The 19,720-nt window shown below is 42.7% G+C and overlaps 1 protein-coding gene across 3 annotated transcripts in view; it reads left to right on the top strand.

Moving 5' to 3' along the window:
* NCAM2 (neural cell adhesion molecule 2) overlaps positions 1-19,720 on the top strand; it is a 410,155-nt gene that overhangs the window by 284,951 nt on the left and 105,484 nt on the right. For all 3 annotated transcript variants that reach the window (XM_040338816.1, XM_040338817.1, XM_040338818.1), the window contains exon 8: positions 8,082-8,227. In XM_040338816.1, the coding sequence (XP_040194750.1) occupies positions 8,082-8,227 (146 nt within the window). The remainder of the gene's footprint in view (positions 1-8,081; positions 8,228-19,720) is intronic.

Raw genomic sequence — 19,720 nt, forward strand, 5'->3', positions numbered from 1 at the left:
GCAGCCTGTGTCCGCCAGTGCAACCTGTGTCCGCCAATGCAGCCTGTGCCTGCCAATGCAGCCTGTGTCCGCCAGTGCAGCCTATGCTCGAGTCCTCAGTGCTCCATGTGTTTCCCAGTTCAGCATGTGTCCCCCCCCAGTTTCAGCCTGTCCTGTCCCCCCAGTTTCAGCATGTGTCCCCCCCCAGTTTCAGCCTGTGTTCCAGCGATCGTAGAGGATGAGAGGGGAGAGCTGCCACCGCCGCCTGGCTAATTAGAGCACTGGGGAACATAACAGCTTTCATTACACTAGCTGTGTGTTTCCCCGCCATGCGGCGCCATATACAGCCCCTCCCCCTTGTCCAGGGAACTTTGATAGACAGATCAGCATCCCAGGATTGGACGGTGATCTGTCTATCAAAGTGCCTGGACAAGGGGGAGGGGATGTATATGACGCCGCATGGCGGGGAAACACACAGCTATTGTAATGAAAGCTGTTATGTTCCCCAGCGCTCTAATCAGCCAGGCAGCGGCGGCGGGGGCGGCTCTCCTCTCTCTTCCCCTATGATCGCTGTGACAAAGGCAATACAACCCGGTGCTCGCCCCCCCCGCTCCCAGGCAGCCCACACTCACCCTCTCTCAAAATCCACTCACAAAATACGAGCAGGCGAGTGGATTTTTTGAGGGCTGGGTTAAAGTATAACTAAAGGCAAAGTTTTTGTTTTGTTTTGGATAGAGTGGAGATGGGTTAGAACTCCTGTCACTTCCTGTGGCTGTCTGTGTCCCCATTGGGGAGATTCACCCCCTCTATTAGTCATGCTTACCATTATCATTGAAACATAAAGTAAAACAAAATCCCAAATATTAGGTTGTCCCCAGAAAAGTAACAGGGGGGGGTAATCTTCCAATAGAGACATTAGTTCTGGTGACCTGGGGGTCCCCAAGGAATTCTCGTAATTTGCAGATATTTCCTTTCGCTTCCTGTATGGCTATGGGACTCAAAGTGAAGAGAAACACAGATGGCAAAAAAATCTGACAGGGATTATAACCCTGCCTTATTCTATCCAAAATGAAAGAAAAGTTGTGCCTATAGTTCTACTTTAACCACTTCAGCCCCAGAAGGATTTACCCCCTTAATGACCAGGCCATTTTTTGCAATATGGCACTGTGTTACTTTAACTGACAATTATGCAGGGTGTGCGATGGTGAACTCAAATAAAAGGGATGTTCTTTTTTTTTCTCTCACAAATAGAGCTTTCTTTTGGTGGTATTTGATCGCCTCTCTGTTTATTATTTTTTGCGCTATAAACAAAAGAAGACCGACAATTTTGAAAAAAAAATATATATATTTTTTTACTTTCTGCTATAATACATATCCCCCAAAAACTTAAAAAAGTCTTCATTAACTAAGGCCAATATGTATTCTGCTGCATATTTTTTTTTTATTCCCAATAAGCATATATTGATTGGTTTGCGCAAAAGTTATAGCATCTACAAGCTATGGGATAGATTTAGGAACTTAGCGATTTTTAGCAGGACTGTGACATTGCGGTGGACAAATCTGACCCTAAGTGACAGTTTTGGGGGACCAGTGACACCAATACAGTGATCAGTGCTAAAAAAAAAGCACTGATCACTGTATAAATGACATTGGCAGGGAAGGGGTTAACTGTTTACTGTTTACATAGGCAGATCCCTGTTTTGCCTCTCTGAGAAGCAATTGCGGGTGGCCGGCGGACACGCGCATTGGCTCCTCCTCCGTACAGCAAGCGTGTGCAAACCCACACTATCTATTGCATTAAACAACATACAGATACGTTGTATCCCGCAATAGAGCCACCCTGCCATAGTGTATATGCAGTGGGCAGTCTTTAACTGCCATGTTGAGGGCATGAAGCCTGGTACCGCTCAGGAGGATGGGGGCTCGCTCGTCCCCACTCCTTTCCTGACCGGCCGGGCGGCGTGCTCGGATAAGGGCCCTTTTTTTGGTGTAGGGGGCTTCTCCTTACAATCCATACACATTCTCGCGGACAGTTACTGTATGATATTGCTTCGGGCAGGTGACAAGTACTGTTTATGGAGATCTCAGGGGATCTATTAGACCCCCAGTGTCTCCTCTGCTTTCCAGAACAGCCAAACAAGCACATACAGTATCATGCTTGTTTCACTGTTTCCCTGGCTGTAGCAGTCAGGGAATGACAACTCTAAAACCTGAAGTAATTAAATCATTGTCGCTTCAGGTTTCATTAGTCACAGAGGAGATCGGGGAATGGGTGTTCCTCTATCTCTGTGGTTCTGAGCTCTCTGGAGGAACGGAAGAGCCTGGGAACCACCATGGGTGGCCAAGGGGAGGGAAGCCCTTCTCACCACTGCAGCTGCAGCTATGAGTTTGTTATAACCATTTTCTAGCAAATGGTTAAAAATACTTTGATAAGGCTATTTAAACTAAGTTGATCACCTACTTTACACATAACAGTAAGCATAAGCAGCCATACAGTCAACTACATCCTAATGTTTTGTGTGAAGACTGAGATTCAGCAAGAAAAACATATTTGACACTGATTCTGTTTCTCAATAACTAATTTGAGAAATACATTAATGTTGCCAACACATTTAGTATATCAAATGTCATTTTAGATAATTCAAGAGATCACTGAGGACTCACAAGCTTATAACCTTAGCTGAAGAATTGTGGTGCTATATCTCTGCTATATGGTGTGTGCTGTAATAATTCTGATGAAAGGAAGCAATACAAAGAATGAAGCCATGCTGCTTTTCTAGAAACAGCAGCCTGTAAGCGTTCACCTGGGAATAAGAGTCTGCTAGATTGCATCTTGTAGTCCATACACAAGAATGCTCAGAGGGTTACGGCAAGCACAAACTGAATCTTGTTGTTGTAGGATGAAAATGGTTGTAAATCAGTCAGGGCTAAAAGCTGGATTTTTGGAATAAGTAATTATGCACCTATGAAAAAGGTCATGTCGAGTATGAAAATCTAGCAAACTGACCTTGACAGTAAAATTATAAAATTTAGAATTAAACTTCAAAATACAAACCACTTCAGCCCTGAGCCTCTTTCTGAGATTTTGTGTTTGCAAGTTAAAAACATATTTTTTCGCTAGAAAATTACTTAGAACTAGGGTTGTCCCGATACCACTTTTTTAAGATAATTTTTTTCAAGTACTCGCCGATACCGATTACCGATACTTTTTTTTTTATGTCATGGGTCAGTATTTTTTTTTATTTTACAATTTAAATATTAAAAAAAAAAAAAGTTGTTTTTTTACAATGCTTTCTTGGGGGGGGGGGGGATGTGTCAGTGTGTTTTTTATTTTAATATGCATTATTTTTTACAATTTTTATTATTTATTGTCATTTTTTTTCTTAGCCCTGTTGGGGGGCTTTGGTGAGATATCAGGGGTCATAACAGACCCTTGATATCTCACCTTTGAGACAGAGAAAGGGACTAAGGACACAGATTCCCTAGTCCCTTTCTCAGCTGCACTGGAAATGAATGGACAGGAGACAGAGGCTCCTATCAATTCATAAACTGAAGCATCGTAAACACAGTTTACAATGCTCAGTCATATGAATGGACAGAGTCATTAATCACTGACTCTGTTCATTCGGAAAAGGTAGGAGCCGGGTTTAGCGGCACGGAGGGGGAGAGCAGAACGGCAGTGGCATGGAGGGGGGGAGCAGAACGGCAGCGGCATGGAGGGGGAGAGCAGAAGGGCAGAGGCACGGAGGGGGGACACAGGAGCATGGAGGGAGAGTCAGGTATCGGTAAAGTATTGGAGCATTTTCCCTGAGTACAAGTACTCGGGGAAATGCTTGGTATCGGTCCCAATACCGATACTAGTATCGGTATCGGGACAACCCTACTTAGAACCCTCAAACATTATATATATTTTTTTCTAACACCTAGAGAATAAAATGGCGGCCATTGCAATACTTTCTGTCACACAGTATTTGCGCAGCGGTCTTACAAGCACAATTTGTTGGGAAAAATACACTTTTTTTAATAAAAAAAATAAGACAACAGTAAAGTTAGCCCAATTTTAAAAGCATGACAGGACCTCTTGAATATGAGATCTGGGGTCAAAAAGACCTCAGATCTCACATTTACACTCAAATGCAATAAACAAAAAAAAATATTTTTAGAAAAAAAAAAAATCTTTTTAAGAGCTATGGGCAGAAGTGACGTTTTGACAACGTTTCTGCCCTGCAATTGTATGGAGAGGGGTGGGGGCCATACCTCACAGGAGACAGGAGGCGATTGATGCCGCTGCTGCCAGTGGCTCCGGTAAGCGGCGCAGGGCTCTGGGGCGCAGCGGTAGGCCCCTCTCCTGCCGCTGATTTAAGTGATCTTGCGGCGAATCTGCTGCAGGGACCACTTTTATCTCAAAGCGGACTGCTACCCTGAAGAAGGGGATACTGGGGATATGGTAGCTAGCTGCTGCCATAAAAACGATATCCCTTTTCAAATTACCAACGTATAATGACGGCGGGTGGTCCGTAAGAGGTTAAAGAGAAACTGAACTTTGGAAGCTGTTCCCAAATAATGTAGGCGGAGGACAAAGGATTAGTGACTAGCATCATCCATTGTTGTCCTGCACTGTGTGGTCAAGACACAACTTTTGTTTCCTCTTTTAGGAGCCTCCAGTAGGGATTACAGTGAGCATCACAGTGTTGAAATCACTATATCTCATTCAAAATCACTTTGCATTAGTAGTTAGAGGCTGCATCTTACACTGCAGATATACACATAGAAAGCACAAACGTGAATATATATATATATATATATATATATATATATATATATATATATATATATATATATATATATATATATATATATATATATATATATATATATATATATGATAGCATCTTGCGAACTATCCAAAACAACTAAAATAACTAAATATGTACTAGAAACAGAGGCCCAGATTCTCGTAGATGGGCGTAAAACTGCGGCGGCGTAACGTATGTCATTTACGTTATGCCGCCGCAAGTTTTACAGGCAAGTGCTTTATTCACAAAGAACTTGCCTGTAAAGTTGCAGGCGACGTAGCGTAAATCCCCCGGCGCAAGCCCGCCTAATTCAAATGAGCCGGGTAGGGGGCGTGGAACATTTAAATTAGGCGTGTTCCCGCGCCGAACATACTGCGCATGCGCCGTCCCTAAAATTTTCTGACGTGCATTGCGCTAAATGATGTCGCAAGGACGTCATTGGTTTCGACGTGAACGTAAATGGCGTCCAGCCCCATTCACGGACGACTTACGCAAACAACGTAAATTTTTTAATTTCGACGCGGGAACGACGGCCATACTTAACATTGGTTGCCCCTCATATAGCAGGGGCAACTTTACACGTCGCAAATCTAATGTAAACGTTGTAACTTCACTGCGTCGACCGCACGTACGTTCGGGATTTCGCCTATTTTGCTAATTTGCATACTCGACGGGGAAAACGACGGAGGCGACACCTATCGGCGAAAAAAAAATTGCATTTAAGATCCGACAGTGTAAGAGCCTTACGCCTGTCGGATCTAATGGTTATCTATGCGTAACTGATTCTAAGAATCAGTCGCATAGATACGACGGCCCAGATTAGGACTTACGACGGCGTACATTGCGTTGCGCCGTCGTAAGCCCTTTGAGAATCTGGGCCTTTGTGTGTGTGTATGTGTGTGAAAGGCATTTAAAAAAAACAGCTGCTAGCACTGATCACATCCCCATATGCATGTGCACAAAAATCAATATATAAGAGTACAGCGCTGAATCATGAAATATAAACAAATATCAAAAATCATTGAATCAAACAACATATAAAGGTGCATAATTAAATGTCCATACAACAAAGTGCAAAAATTCCATATTAAAACAGTGAAAATTCCACAAATGGATGTTGATTGATGAACAACTAAATGTAATTGTGAAATCCTATATATAAAGCACTCCCAGAGGTGAGCCTATACCCACTGGGGGAGCACAAGTAAGACGATTCATTGGTGGTCTAGAAGGTCTTTATTTAGGATTTCACAATTACATTTAGTTGTTCATCAATCAACATCCATTTTTTTAATTTTTACAATTTTAATATGGAAGTTTTTGCATTTTTTATGTTGCTTGATTCAATGATTTTTGATATGTGTTTATATTTCTTGATTCAGCGCTGCACTCTTATATCTCACACTTATATCTTGTAAGCACAGAGGTGCCTAAAGCTCATTCATGTACCAGGAAGGGCCATGCTATTTTTCTGGCGAGACTTAGACAAATGTTACACTTTTCGGGGCAACTGCTAAGGCACAATTAGCATTTACAAATCTTCTAACATAGGAAAACCTAGAACGATTTTTTTTTCTATTGCAACTTAGCAGTCCTTAGATGTGGTTGATGTGTTAGCTTTCTTTTTTTAGGTTTTTGTCTTTGTAGTCATCCATATGATCCTTCCAGTAACACACTCCCTGCCCTAGAGTAACAATACTAACTCACTGTACTGTATCTGTAGTGAACCATGGTTGTCACCCTAGGACTGGAAGTTTGTTAGAACTACAGAAAGCCTACCCCTCTCCTTATCATCATAAGGGAGGCATATTCTTTCATCCAGATTAAGAATTTAGATGATAAAATCAGTAGAGGCAGAAAGTGCAGGAATTTGAAAAGATTTCTGGCAGGATCAGTTGGATTTTTTGCATTTATTGAAAAGCTAACCAAAGATACAGTAAGATAACCAAAATAACCAAAATATATGTTGATATATTCTACAAACCAAAAGGGATACAAAAATAAGTTCAGTATTCGAGTTTATATACACTTTAAAGAGTATAATAAATTACAATTAGGTCTGGAGGTTAAACAAGAGTTCCCATAGTTAGCATACATACTTTTGCAGGGGGCTACAAGACAGCTGTGTTCACCTATCCAGTCTACAGGATTTATTTTAGGAAAAGAAGTCTGGGGATTTAGCACCCCTGTGATTTGTCCTATAGAAAAAACAATGTAACAGATCCCATGCTCACCTGTCAGGTAAAGTGTAACACATGCAGTGTATATTACCTGCTATCTAAATCTATGAAACAATGCTGTTCTGCTATTAGTCTTAATTTTGGCCCTGAAATTTTCTATACTAATCTACCACTTTAAATTCAAGCATTTTTAGATCACATGGTCTTTAAATATTACATTGCTTGATTGGTGTTGAGAAACATGTCATGTTCATTTGTTCAAATAGATATTCATGATTCTGTTAGTATTCAGTGGATTCGTTGAGGGAGTCCAATGGTGCTTTAAATTATTCCTTGCATTTTCTCTACCTCTAGTCAACTGCCAGAGTACCAGAGCATTGGCAAGTCAGTATTTGCACGGGACTAAGCACCTTCCCACACTTCCATGTGACAACATTGAGTTGCAGCAACCAACCACCTGACACCCAGCTTTGCATTTTTGAAGGCAGAAGTATTTCTCGTCATATAGCTAAATGAGTCTTAGATACATTTCTAAAAGTACTTTCTTCGGGCTCTGCTGACAAATTAATGTGAAAGGGTAACCTTCTATGCAGCTTGCCTGTTAATTTGCTTATTGCCTACTATGGGCATGGTCTGATTTTGTTTATTTTTTTTTCCCACACCTTACACATTTTATATGCTCTACAATATTTTTTATATTGTATTAAATATACATGTTTATAGTATATTCATTAGAGGGTGCTCTGTATTTCACAAAGTTACTCACAGCATTACAACAGTCAAGGTAATATTATCCACATATTATGGATAGGGGAACTTATAGGCTTGCACTGTAGCAGTAAAGCACAACCATTGTATAAGTCTGTATATTATGTTGTCAAGCTACTGCTCTCTCTCTCTCTCTCTCTCTCTCTCTCTCTCTCTCTCTCTCTCTATATATATATATATTTATATATATATATATATATATATATATATATATATATATATATATATATATATATATTTTATATATATACAAATGGTAATTATGGACTTGTTGGGATTGTTTACCAGTCCTTCTGTCTTATTTCAGTATTGTGCTACTAAATAATTTTAGCAGTAATTTAACTAATTTTGTTAACAGTGCAGCCTCATATTATACAACTGCAGAATGAGACGACAGTTGAAAATGGTCATGTGACCTTGACATGTGAAGCAGAAGGAGAGCCTGTCCCTGAGATTACATGGAAGAGAGCAAGTGATGGAAGGACTTTCTATGATGGAGATAAGGTGAGATTATGTTTTTTCTATCACAATTATGTATACAGCAAAAAAAAAAAATGGTTACTATAAAGAAGAACATTCAATGGACATTCAGATATTTATTCTTAACATGCTGCAAATATACTTTAAAGTACATGTCTAGCCAAAACCTTTTTCTTAATTTTGGAGAGTGCGGAAGGTTTAGAGTCAATTTCAGGTTTTTAGTGCTATCCCAGGCTTTGCTAAAAGTTGTATCCTTGCTGTCATGCTGACAATTTTTTTACCAAAAAGGAAGAGGAAGTTACGCTCCTACAACACCACAGTACAGTAAGGAAAGGCTAGAAGATCTGTAGATTTCTCTTACTTCCTGTTTGGTGAAACCATTGTCAGCAGGAAGTGAGGGTAAAGATTCCTGGGATAGGAATAAAATCAATCAGGAGTTCTAAGCCCTCTATTTGCTGGAGCAGTGGAAAGGTTGACAGTTGGCCTGCCTCTATCATATCCCTAATGCCCTGTACACACGATCGGTTCATCCGATGAAAACGGTCTGATGGATTTTTTCATCAGATATCCGATGAAGCTGACTTTCATCAGTCTTGCCTACACACCATCAGTTAAAGTGGAAGTAAACCCTCCTATTGTTTTCAGCCAAGGAAGCTGCCATCTTGGCCTCTGTTTAATCTGCAACTGCCACGATGCTGCACATGTGATCAGTTATAAAACCAGCCATTGGATGGTTTGACAGTTTGGTTGAGAGCACAAGCAAATGTGACATCTAGCATTTCCGGCATGCCGGGAATGTTAACTGTTTTTTTAAACTATCAAATAGATGGGTTTACTTCCGCTTTAAAAAAACGATCATGTCAGAACGCGATGACGTAATACACAACGACGTGCCGAGAAAAAATAAGTTCAATGCTTCCGAGCATGCGTCGACTTCATTCTGAGCATGCGTGGATTTTTAACCGATGGACGTGCCCACAGACGATCGTTTTTTTCTATCGTTTTTTTAACCATCAGATAATTTTAAAAACAAGTTCCTATTTTTTTCACCGATGGATACAAAACCGATGGGGCCCACACATGATCCGTTTTCATCAGATGAACCGATCGTGTGTACACGTCATTACGTTTTTCATACCTTTTGATGCTCAGAAGGCAAATTTGGTCTGGAATTCCAGGAATTCCAGATTGTGCCAGAACAACCCTCCAAGTTCTGATTGTGCTTTTCATTGTAGACGTCAAATTATAAGAATCAATGGGACCTTCAGAAAGGAAATGTTGCAGAATCTCAAAAAACCCAAGCTATGCAACATCCAGGATCACCACTGAATTGTTCTGCTGCAGGCTCAACCAATTCTGTGCATGAGATAGCTGTCTTGCAGTAAAATATTTGAACAAAATCAGGCAGTGGATGACCTCCTTGATAGTGTAGCATCTTTTTTTTCTAGTTAGGTCAACAACATAACATTTTGCACTCACATAACCCCTGATTAGGGTGTAAGGACAGCAGGCACTTATTCCTGATTAATCTACTTGTAGCATTTCACTCAGTTTGGGGCTTAATCCTAGAGGCCTCTAAAATTAAGCACCAAACTGGGTAAAATGCATTAGATGGGTTCTCCAATGGGTGTAGACCAAGCTGAAGCTACTCTTATATAGTTTGTGACCATCAATGTGCCCTAACAGAGTGCAGAAGGGTGCTATTTTGTTGTAGTCCACTTCATGATTGGAGTGGATAGGTCCAACGAGGCATGCTCTTATCATTAGACGTACACAAGGCTTTTAATTCTCTATCATGGGATTATCTATTCTATGTTTTGGAACAGTATGGCTTTGGTCCATGATTCTATAGTAACCCTGCATCTTTAGCATCCCTGCATCGTTAAAATGGTATACATCTCCAAACTTTAATATGCACAGAGGCAACCACCAGGGTTTCCCCTATCCCCAATATTATTTATCTTGGCCCTTGAACCTCTGACTATTAGAATTTAGAATTGCACTGATATCTAGGGCATATATTGTGTAGAGACGGAGCATAAATGTGCCCTCCTCACAGAGGATATATTGCTGTTGCTGTCCTACCCCATTACTTGTATCCCTAACCTATATGCCATGAGTGCTCAACCTGTCGCTTTCCAGCTGTTGTGAAACTTCAAGTTCCTCATGCCTCTGCCTTTAGGAGTCATGCTTGTACACTGTATATGTCAGCCTAGCAATGCTGCATGAGACTTTTTAGTTCCACAACAGCTAGAGGGCCATAGGTTGAGAACCCATCTTCTATGCCTTTTTACAACCCCTCTCATTTATCTTAGAATGAATCACGCAAAATCACAGGTGTTAAATATCTCTGCAGATGATAATGCAGTTTGTGCAGACCTTTACATTTAAATGGCAACCCAAGGTCCTTCCTAATTTTGGCATCTCTTACACTTTCCTTGTAGAATCTATACCAAAATAAATATAACCTATTGTGTAGAAAACTCTCTACTGACGTGGATAAGTGGAAACATAACCCTCAATTGTGGTTTGGCAGACTACTCCCTAAAAATGAATGTCCTTCTGAGGATCCTATATTTATTTCACACTATTCCAGTAGCGATACGATTGCCTGATCTTAAAGCTTTTTTTTTTTTTTTAATGTATATATTGGGGGAGAAAAGTGATTTAGGGTGAATAGATGCATGTTATATACATTATATATATATATATATATATATATATATATATATATATATATATATATATATATATATATATATATATATATATATTTAGGAGTTTGGTAAAATGCTACAATGCAGCACAACTGGTGCAATTAATTAGGTTTCATACTAAACAGCCCTATCCTTTATGGATGAAGGCATAGGGCCTGATTTACTATGCTCTGTGCGCTGCGCTGGTTCATGCGTTAATTAGTACTCCGGGTGGAGGCTTAATTGGGCGCATGAACCAGCGCAGCAGCCGGCGCATTGAAACTAATATGAAAAGCCGCGCTGAACTCCCTATAGAAGTCTATGGGAGAAATCAAAAGTGTTCATTTTAAAGGCTAATCTGCAAGTTTTGTCCTAAAAAGTGTTTGGGGACCTCAGTCCTGCCCCAGGGAACATGTATCAATGCTTTTTTTATTTTTTAAAACGGCCGTTTTTTCGGGAGCAGTGAAATTAATAATTCTTAAAGTGAAACAATAAAAGTGAAATATTCCTTTAAATTTCGTACCTAGGGGGGGTGTAATGTCAGCATGTGAAATAGCGCATTTTTCCCGCACTTAGAACTCCCCCTGCACAAAGTGACATTCAGAAGGAAAAAAGTCATTTAAAAATTCACTCGCGGCTATAATGAATTGTCGGCTCTGACAATTCTAAAGGGATTCATTCATAAAACAAACAAGAAAATGTGTAGGGGTTCCCCCAAATTAAATTACCAGGCCCTTCAGGTCTGGAATGGATATTAAGGGGAACCCCGCCGTAAAAACCAAAAAAAAAAAAAAGACGTGCGGTTCCCGGCAAATATCCATTCCAGGCCCTTCAGGTCTGGTGTGGATTCTAAGGGGAACTCCACCCCAAATTGAAAAAAAAATGGCGTGGAGTCCCCCTAAAAATCCACACCAGACCCTTATCCGAGCACGTTGACCTGGCCGGCCGCAGAAAAGAGGGGGGGACAGAGTGCGGCCCCCCCCCTCTCCTGAACCGCACCAGGCCACATGCCCTCAACATGGGGAGGATGTCCCCATGTTGATGGGGACAAGGGTCTCATCCCCACAACCCTTGCCCGGTGGTTGTGGGGGTATGCGGGCGGGAGGCTTATCAGAATCTGGAAGACCCCTTTAACAAAGGGGACCCCCAGATCCTGGCCCCCCCCCTATGTGAAATGGTAATGGGGTACATTGTACCTCTACCATTTCACCCCAAAAAAAATGTCAAAGTGTTAAAAATGACAGTAGCCGGTTTTTGACAAATCTTTTAATAAAATCTTCTTTTCTTCTTTCCTTCGGGTTTCTTCCGCTGCTTCTATCTTCTCGTCCACATCTTGCCCGACGTCTTCTTCTATCTTCTCCGTCCGTCCTTCAGCCTTCTGGTCCCGCATCTTGTGTCTTCTCCGGTCTTCTTCTCGGTCCGCCAGCCTTCTCGTCCCCGGACTCAGCGTTTGAATTTGAATTGGACCGTCGTGTTCCCGCTCCTGGGACCCGCCCCCCTCTGACGCCACAAGTAAACTCCTTAGAAGGTCATGTGCGTCAGAGGGGGGCGGGGTCACAGAGCGTCACACAGCGGGGGAATTCAATTTCAATCGCGCCGCCCGGAGAAGAAGTTCCCGCCGTGTCACACTCATGTGACCCCGCCCCCCTCTGACGCACATGACCTTCTAAGGAGTTTACTTGTGGCGTCAGAGGGGGGCGGGTCCCAGGAGCGGGAACACGGCGGCCCAATTCAAATTCAAACGCTGAGTCCGGGGACGAGAAGGCTGGCGGACCGAGAAGAAGACCGGAGAAGACACAAGATGCGGGACCAGAAGGCTGAAGGACGGACGGAGAAGATAGAAGAAGACGTCGGGCAAGATGTGGACGAGAAGATAGAAGCAGCGGAAGAAACCCGAAGGAAAGAAGAAAAGAAGATTTTATTAAAAGATTTGTCAAAAACCGGCTACTGTCATTTTTAACACTTTGACATTTTTTTTGGGGTGAAATGGTAGAGGTACAATGTACCCCATTACCATTTCACATAGGGGGGGGGCCAGGATCTGGGGGTCCCCTTTGTTAAAGGGGTCTTCCAGATTCTGATAAGCCTCCCGCCCGCATACCCCCACAACCACCGGGCAAGGGTTGTGGGGATGAGACCCTTGTCCCCATCAACATGGGGACATCCTCCCCATGTTGAGGGCATGTGGCCTGGTGCGGTTCAGGAGAGGGGGGGGGCGCACTCTGTCCCCCCCTCTTTTCTGCGGCCGGCCAGGTCAACGTGCTCGGATAAGGGTCTGGTGTGGATTTTTAGGGGGACTCCACGCCATTTTTTTTTCAATTTGGGGTGGAGTTCCCCTTAAAATCCACACCAGACCTGAAGGGTCTGGTATGGATATTTGGGGGGACCCCACGCCATTTTTTGGGGGTTTTTTTACGGCGGGGTTCCCCTTAATATCCATTCCAGACCTGAAGGGCCTGGTAATTTAATTTGGAGGGACCCCCTTTTTTTTTTTAATGAGCAATGACTCTATTCTTTATAGCCATGAGTACTTTAACCACTTGCCCACCGGGTTAATTCTGGCACTTCTCTCCTTCATGTGAAAATCAAAATTTTTTTGCTAGAAAATTAATCAGAACCCCCAAACATTATATATTTTTTTTTAGCAGACATCCTAGGGAATAAAATGGCAGTCATTGCAATACTTTTTGTCACACCGTATTTGCGCAGCGGTCTTACAAGCGCACTTTTTTTGGATAAAAATCACTTTTTTGAATTAAAAAATAAGACAACAATACATTTTGCCCAATTTTTTTATATATTGTGAAAGATAATGTTACGCCGAGTAAAATGATACCCAACATGTCACGCTTAAAAATTGCGCCCGCTCGTGGCATGGCGTCAAACTTTTACCCTTTAAAAATCTCGATAGGCGACGTTAAAAAAATTCTACAGGTTGCATTTTTTGAGTTGCAGAGTAGGTCTAGGGCTAGAATTATTGCTCTCACTCTAACGATCGCGGCGATACCTCACTTGTGTGGTTTGAATACCGTTTTCATATGCGGGCGCTACTCGCGTATGCGTTTGCTTCTGTGCGCGAGCTCGTCGGGACGGGGCGCTTTAAAAAAATTTTAATGGGTTTTCTTATTTATTTTTATTTAGTTTTATAATTTTTTACACTGAAATAAAAAAATAAAAAAAAAAGATCAGTTTTCTTCCTATTACAAGGAATGTAAACATCCCTTGTAATAGGACTAGTGTGTGACAGGTCCTCTTTATGGAGAGAGGCGGGGTCAATAAGGCTGGAAAGCATGGTATTGAAAAAATAAATAAAAGATCTCATGCTTTCAGCTGCAATCATGTTCGTTCACCACAGTGGTGTAGTGTATAGCACTTTGACCTAGCAGCAAAAGAGTCGTTGGTTCGAATCCCGCCCGTGACAGCATCTGCATGGAGTTTGCATGTTCTCCCTGTGCCTGCGTGGGTTTCCTCCCACAATATAAAAACACGCTGTAAATTGGATCCGGTCTAAATAAGCCCTAATATGCAGTAGTATATTTAGGTTTGGTTCTGCCCTAGGCCTGACTACATATCTGCACCTCCTAATAGAAAAATGACCCACCCCTTCCTGTCAAGGTCACACCCTGTTTTTGTATAACCCCGCCCAGTAATTTTCAGGGGACCCACACACTAGTTCTGGGGGGGCACTGGATTCCCTTAACCACTTCCATACCAGGCACTTACGCACCTTCCCGCCCAAGCCAATTTTCAGCTTTCAACACTGTCGCACTTTGAATGGCAATTGCGCGGTCATACAACACTGTACCCAAACAAAATTGGCGTCCTTTTTTCCCCACAAATAGAGCTTTCTTTTGTTGTTATTTGATCACCTCTGGGTTTTTTTTTTGTGCGCAACAACTAAAAAAAGACTGCAAATTTTGAACCAAAAAAACGTTTTTATTTTTTAAGGTTAATTTTTTTGTAAATAAGTTTTTCTCTTTCAATTACGGGCACTGATATGGCGGCACTGATGGGCACCGATGAGATGGCACTGATGGACATCGATGAGGTAGTACTGACGGGCACAGATGAGGTGGCATTGATTGGCGGCGCTGCTATGCGGCACTGATGGGCACTCATAGGCGGCACTGATGGGCACTCATGGGCGGCACAGATGGGCGGCACTTATGGGTGGCACTGATGGATACTTATGGGTGGCACAGGTGGGCACTGATAGGTGGGCACTGTGCATGGATGGGCACTGTGGGGTGGCACTGATGGACACTGTGGGGTGGCACTGATTTTCCCAGTCAGTGCCCATTTGTGGGCACTGATTGGCATCTTTTTTCTTATTTTTTAATGCTTTTTGTTTTTTTGTTGTATATTTTTTTTGTTTTTGCACACCCTGGTGGTCCAGTGTGGTGATCCGAGGGGGGGCTGCGCTGATAAACAATCAGCGCGAACGCCCCCTGTCAGGAGAGGCGCCGATCGGCTCTCCTATACTCGCGTCTGTCAGACGCGAGTGAGGAAGAGCCATCGATGGCTCTTCCTGTTTACATCGTGATCAGCCGTGATTGGACACGGCTGATCACGTGGTAAAGAGTCTCCGTCTCCGTGAGAGACTCTTTACCGAGATCGGAGATGCAGGGTGTTAGACTGACACCCCGCATCACCGATCGCCGCGCTGCGTGCCCCCACAGGCGCGTGCGGCATGAAATCCTGCAGGACGTCCTGTCAGGATTGTGTAACCACTTCCCGGACGTAAATCGGCCATAGGCTGGGCGGGAAGTGGTTAATTTGCATAGTTTTTCTCTCACTTCCTGTTTGGCTATGGGGCAGGAAGTGAAGGCAAATCTCCCCAATTGGACACAGATAATACAAAATAAACTGACAGGGCCTATAACCCTCCCTCACTCTATCCAAAATTAAAGAAAATAAAACTTGTTGATTATAGTTCTTGTCAGGGGCGGACTGACCATTGAGTCACTCGGGCACTGCCCGAGGGCCCCATGCCACTAGGGGGCCCCATCCGGGTTGCCAGGCTCAGTAAAACCAGGGACAGTATGTAAAAATCTGTGTTTTTTTTAGATCTGTCCCCGATATGTCCGAAAATGACATGCTTTTAATGTGAATATCCCAAGATTTTAGCTGCCCGCCTCTGCACTACCTCCTGGCGTGGTGGTCATCTGTAAGCCAGAGGGGCCCCATAATCTTCTATTGCCCAGGGGCCCCATGAGTTGTCAGTCCGCCCCTGGTTCTAGTTTAAGCACAAATTTCATAGAGTTTTATTGAGAGCCCTAAGAAAATATAACCATGCCAATAGGCCAGGATAGAGCGTTGCTAATATGTAGGAATGTGTGTGTTAGAGCACCCCACCCAATGTTAACTAAAAAATTATTAATTTGCAAATAAGTATTATCTGCTAATTTTTTTGGGGATGTCTGCACCCCTGATAGTGACAACATTTGTGAGGTGTCTTCACCCTTTCTAATTCATTCACTTCCTGTCACATAGCCAAACAGGAAGTGAGGGTAAAACCTTACTAATATCTTTTCTTGGGGACACAGATCAATCTAAATAGTTTCCCATTATGTAAATTGCACTCTAGCATTTTGCTGTGTACACCCCAAATTATTAGGGATCTTGGACTTTGGGGTCCATTGACTAAAGGCAAATCCACTTTGCACTACAAGTGCAAAGCAAGGAAGAAAGAAAACAACTTTGCTTCTACAGGATTGGATGTTAAAACCATCAGTGCTTCCTCTCTGATTTTCAGCAACTATGCTTGTACTGCAGAGTGGCTTTGCCTTTACTAAACCCCAAACTAAATAATCATTTTGGGCAGGGATCCTCAAACTACGGCCCTCCAGCTGTTTTAGAACTACACATCCCATGAGGCCTTGTAATGCACTGACATTCACAGACATGACTAGGCATGATGGGAATTGTAGTTCCTGAACAACTGGAGGGCCGTAGTTTGAAGACCCATGATTTGGGGTGTACACAGCAGTGCTGGAGTGCAATTTGCTTAATGGGGACACTAGTTAGATTGACCTGTGTCCCCAAGAAATGACACTGGTAGGGTTTTAACCTCACTTCCTGTTCAGCTGTGTGACAGGATGTGAAGCCAATTTTAAGAAAAGGGACACAAAGCTCAACACAAAAATAAAAAACACAAAGCAGGGGTTCTAACACTCACTTGGCTTCCCTCAAACACCCACAATTTGAATAGGATTGCCTTGCGCTAGATTTAAGCACAGTGCTGTAAATCAGCACGTCAAGCCTGTCCACCAATAGCAAACCCCCCCCACAGGCCATGTTTGCAGGTTTTCCTTCATCTTGCACATGTGCTTTAAAATACAGTCTGGACAGCAATTCTTGATAAGAGAAATCCACAAAACATGTCCTGTCGGGGGTACTTGAGGGCTGAGGACCACTGCAGAAAAAATAAAATACTTACCAGTTTTTGTCTTTAAAGTCAGGGAGAATAAACATGGCAAACATTTCATGATTACACACCAGGAAAGAAGCTTAGACAAAAATCACACATAATTTGTTAGGCCCAAACCTAGTTCAGCTGCAGCTGTCAACATATGTAGCATGAAAAAGTAACAAAAAGACAAACTTAACAATTTTAAAGTAATTTTTATTGGTCAACAAAACAAGGAAAGCAAAAAAGACAAACAAACAAAAATACATTTCAAAATTCTAAACAACCATAGCTTTACACATTTTTCATAAAATAAGGCCACATTGACAAATACATCAAAGTGAACATCATTTAAAAATAAACCAAAACCATTGGCAAAATAAAACAAAACCCATGCAACAAACCACATTTGTGTTTAGCAACAGCATTTCTGCCAGCCTGCCCCTTCTGAGGGCAGCTGAGGACTGATCGATCCAAGCTTTTTATAACAGTGCTAGTAATGAAGCAATTGAAATCACATGACCAAATTGCAGTCTCTAGTTTGGGTGAGCTTGTAATTGGGCACACCTGCAATTAACCCAAACCACGCTCTATGAGCATCCAATGAGTGTTTTTCACCTTTTAAAAAGAAAGGATATTTTTTTTCTAAGTGTTTGAGCATGCTCAGTTCATCACACATGTAGGAACCAAGCTGCAATGGAATGAGAGCTTTTTTTTTTTTGTTTCCCCTGATCTGATGCTTTCCAGCCTGAAGGGGAGGTGTTAAAGACAGAAGTAAACACGCACATTTAATAATCTATTTGTGGGAAAAAAAAGGTTGCCAATTTTGTTTGGGAGCCACGTCGCACGACTGCGCAATTGTCAGTTAAAGCGACGCCGTGCCGAATCACAAAAACTTGCCCGGTCATTGACCAGAAATATGGTCCGGGCTCAAGTGGTTAAAAATTAACAAAACACAAAAGTGAGCCCAATTTTTGGGGATAATGTGAAAGATGATGTTACACTGAGTAAATAGATACCTTACATGTCACGCTTTACTATTGGAAACACTCCTGCAATGGGGCCAAAATGAATTCCGTGAATATCCCCATAGGCGACCTTTTATTTTTTTTTCCAGGTTACCAGTTTATAGTTACAAAGAAGGTCTAGTGGTAAAAGTATTGCTCTCGCTCTAAGGCACGCGTCAATACCTCACATGTGTGGTTTGAACGATGTTTATATATGTGGGCGGGACTTGCGTAAGTCCCGCCCACATATGTAAAAATTATTTTTACTTTTTGCTATAATAAATATCCCCAAAAATATATATTGTAAAAACTAAAAAAAACCTCAGTTTAGGCCGATACGTATTCTACATCTTTTTGGTTCCAAAAAATCGCAAATAGCGTTTAGTGTTTGGTTTTTGCAAAAGTTATAGCGTCTACAAAATATTTTTTTTTTTTGTTTTAACTAGTTATTGGGGCGATCAGCGAATTTTATCGGTACTGCGACATTATGGCGGACACATCGAACACTTTTTTGGAACCATTGGCATTTTTCTAGCGATCAGTGCTGTAAAAAATGCATTGCTTACTCTAAAAATGCCACTGGCAGGGAAGGGGTTAACACTAGGTGCGAGGGAGGGGTTAAATATGTTCCCTGGGTGTGTTCTAACTGTAGGGGGGGGTGGGACTGACATGTGTAAATGACAGATCGCTGTTCATGAAGGGGAACTCCAGACCCCCCCCCAAAAAAATAAGGTGGGTTCCCTCCAGGTGCATACCAGGCTCTTAGGCTTGGTCTGGAACATAAGGGGTTAAACCCGCGCAAAAAAAAATAGCGTGGGGTCCCCCCCAAGATCCAAACCAAGCCATTATCCCAGGCACGCAGTCTGGTCAGACAGGAATGGGGGTGGGGACGAGCGAGCGCCCCCCTCCCTCCTGAGCCATACCAGACCACATGCCCTCAACATGGGGGAGTGTGTGCTGTGGGGGAGGGGGGCACTGCCCCCCCACCCCAAAGCACTCTTGTCCCCATGTCGATAGGGACAAGAGCCTCTTCCCGACAACCCTAGCCGTTGGTTGTCGGGGTATGCGGGCGGAGGGCTTATCAGAATCTGAGAGACCCTTTAATAAAGGGGTCCCCAGATTCCGGCCCCCCACCCTATGTGAATGAGTATGGGGGTACATTGTACCCCTACCCATTCACCTGGGGAAAAAAATGGAAAAAAATAATACACCACACATGAATAAATTAATTTATTAGTCAGCCGGGGGTCTTCTGCCGGGGCCCCCCACCACCACCCCATTAGGCCCCGGGCTTCGCCATCTTCTGCCGGGACCCCCTTCACCAGTGAGGCTCCTGCCTTTGGGGGAGGGTCCCGGGCTACTACGACGGTTTCTGCGGGGGGGGGGGTGCACTGGCACCCCTCCC

Source organism: Rana temporaria, chromosome 2 (genome assembly GCF_905171775.1).
Source record: "Rana temporaria chromosome 2, aRanTem1.1, whole genome shotgun sequence".
In the NCBI taxonomy this organism is placed as follows: Eukaryota; Metazoa; Chordata; class Amphibia; order Anura; family Ranidae; genus Rana; species Rana temporaria.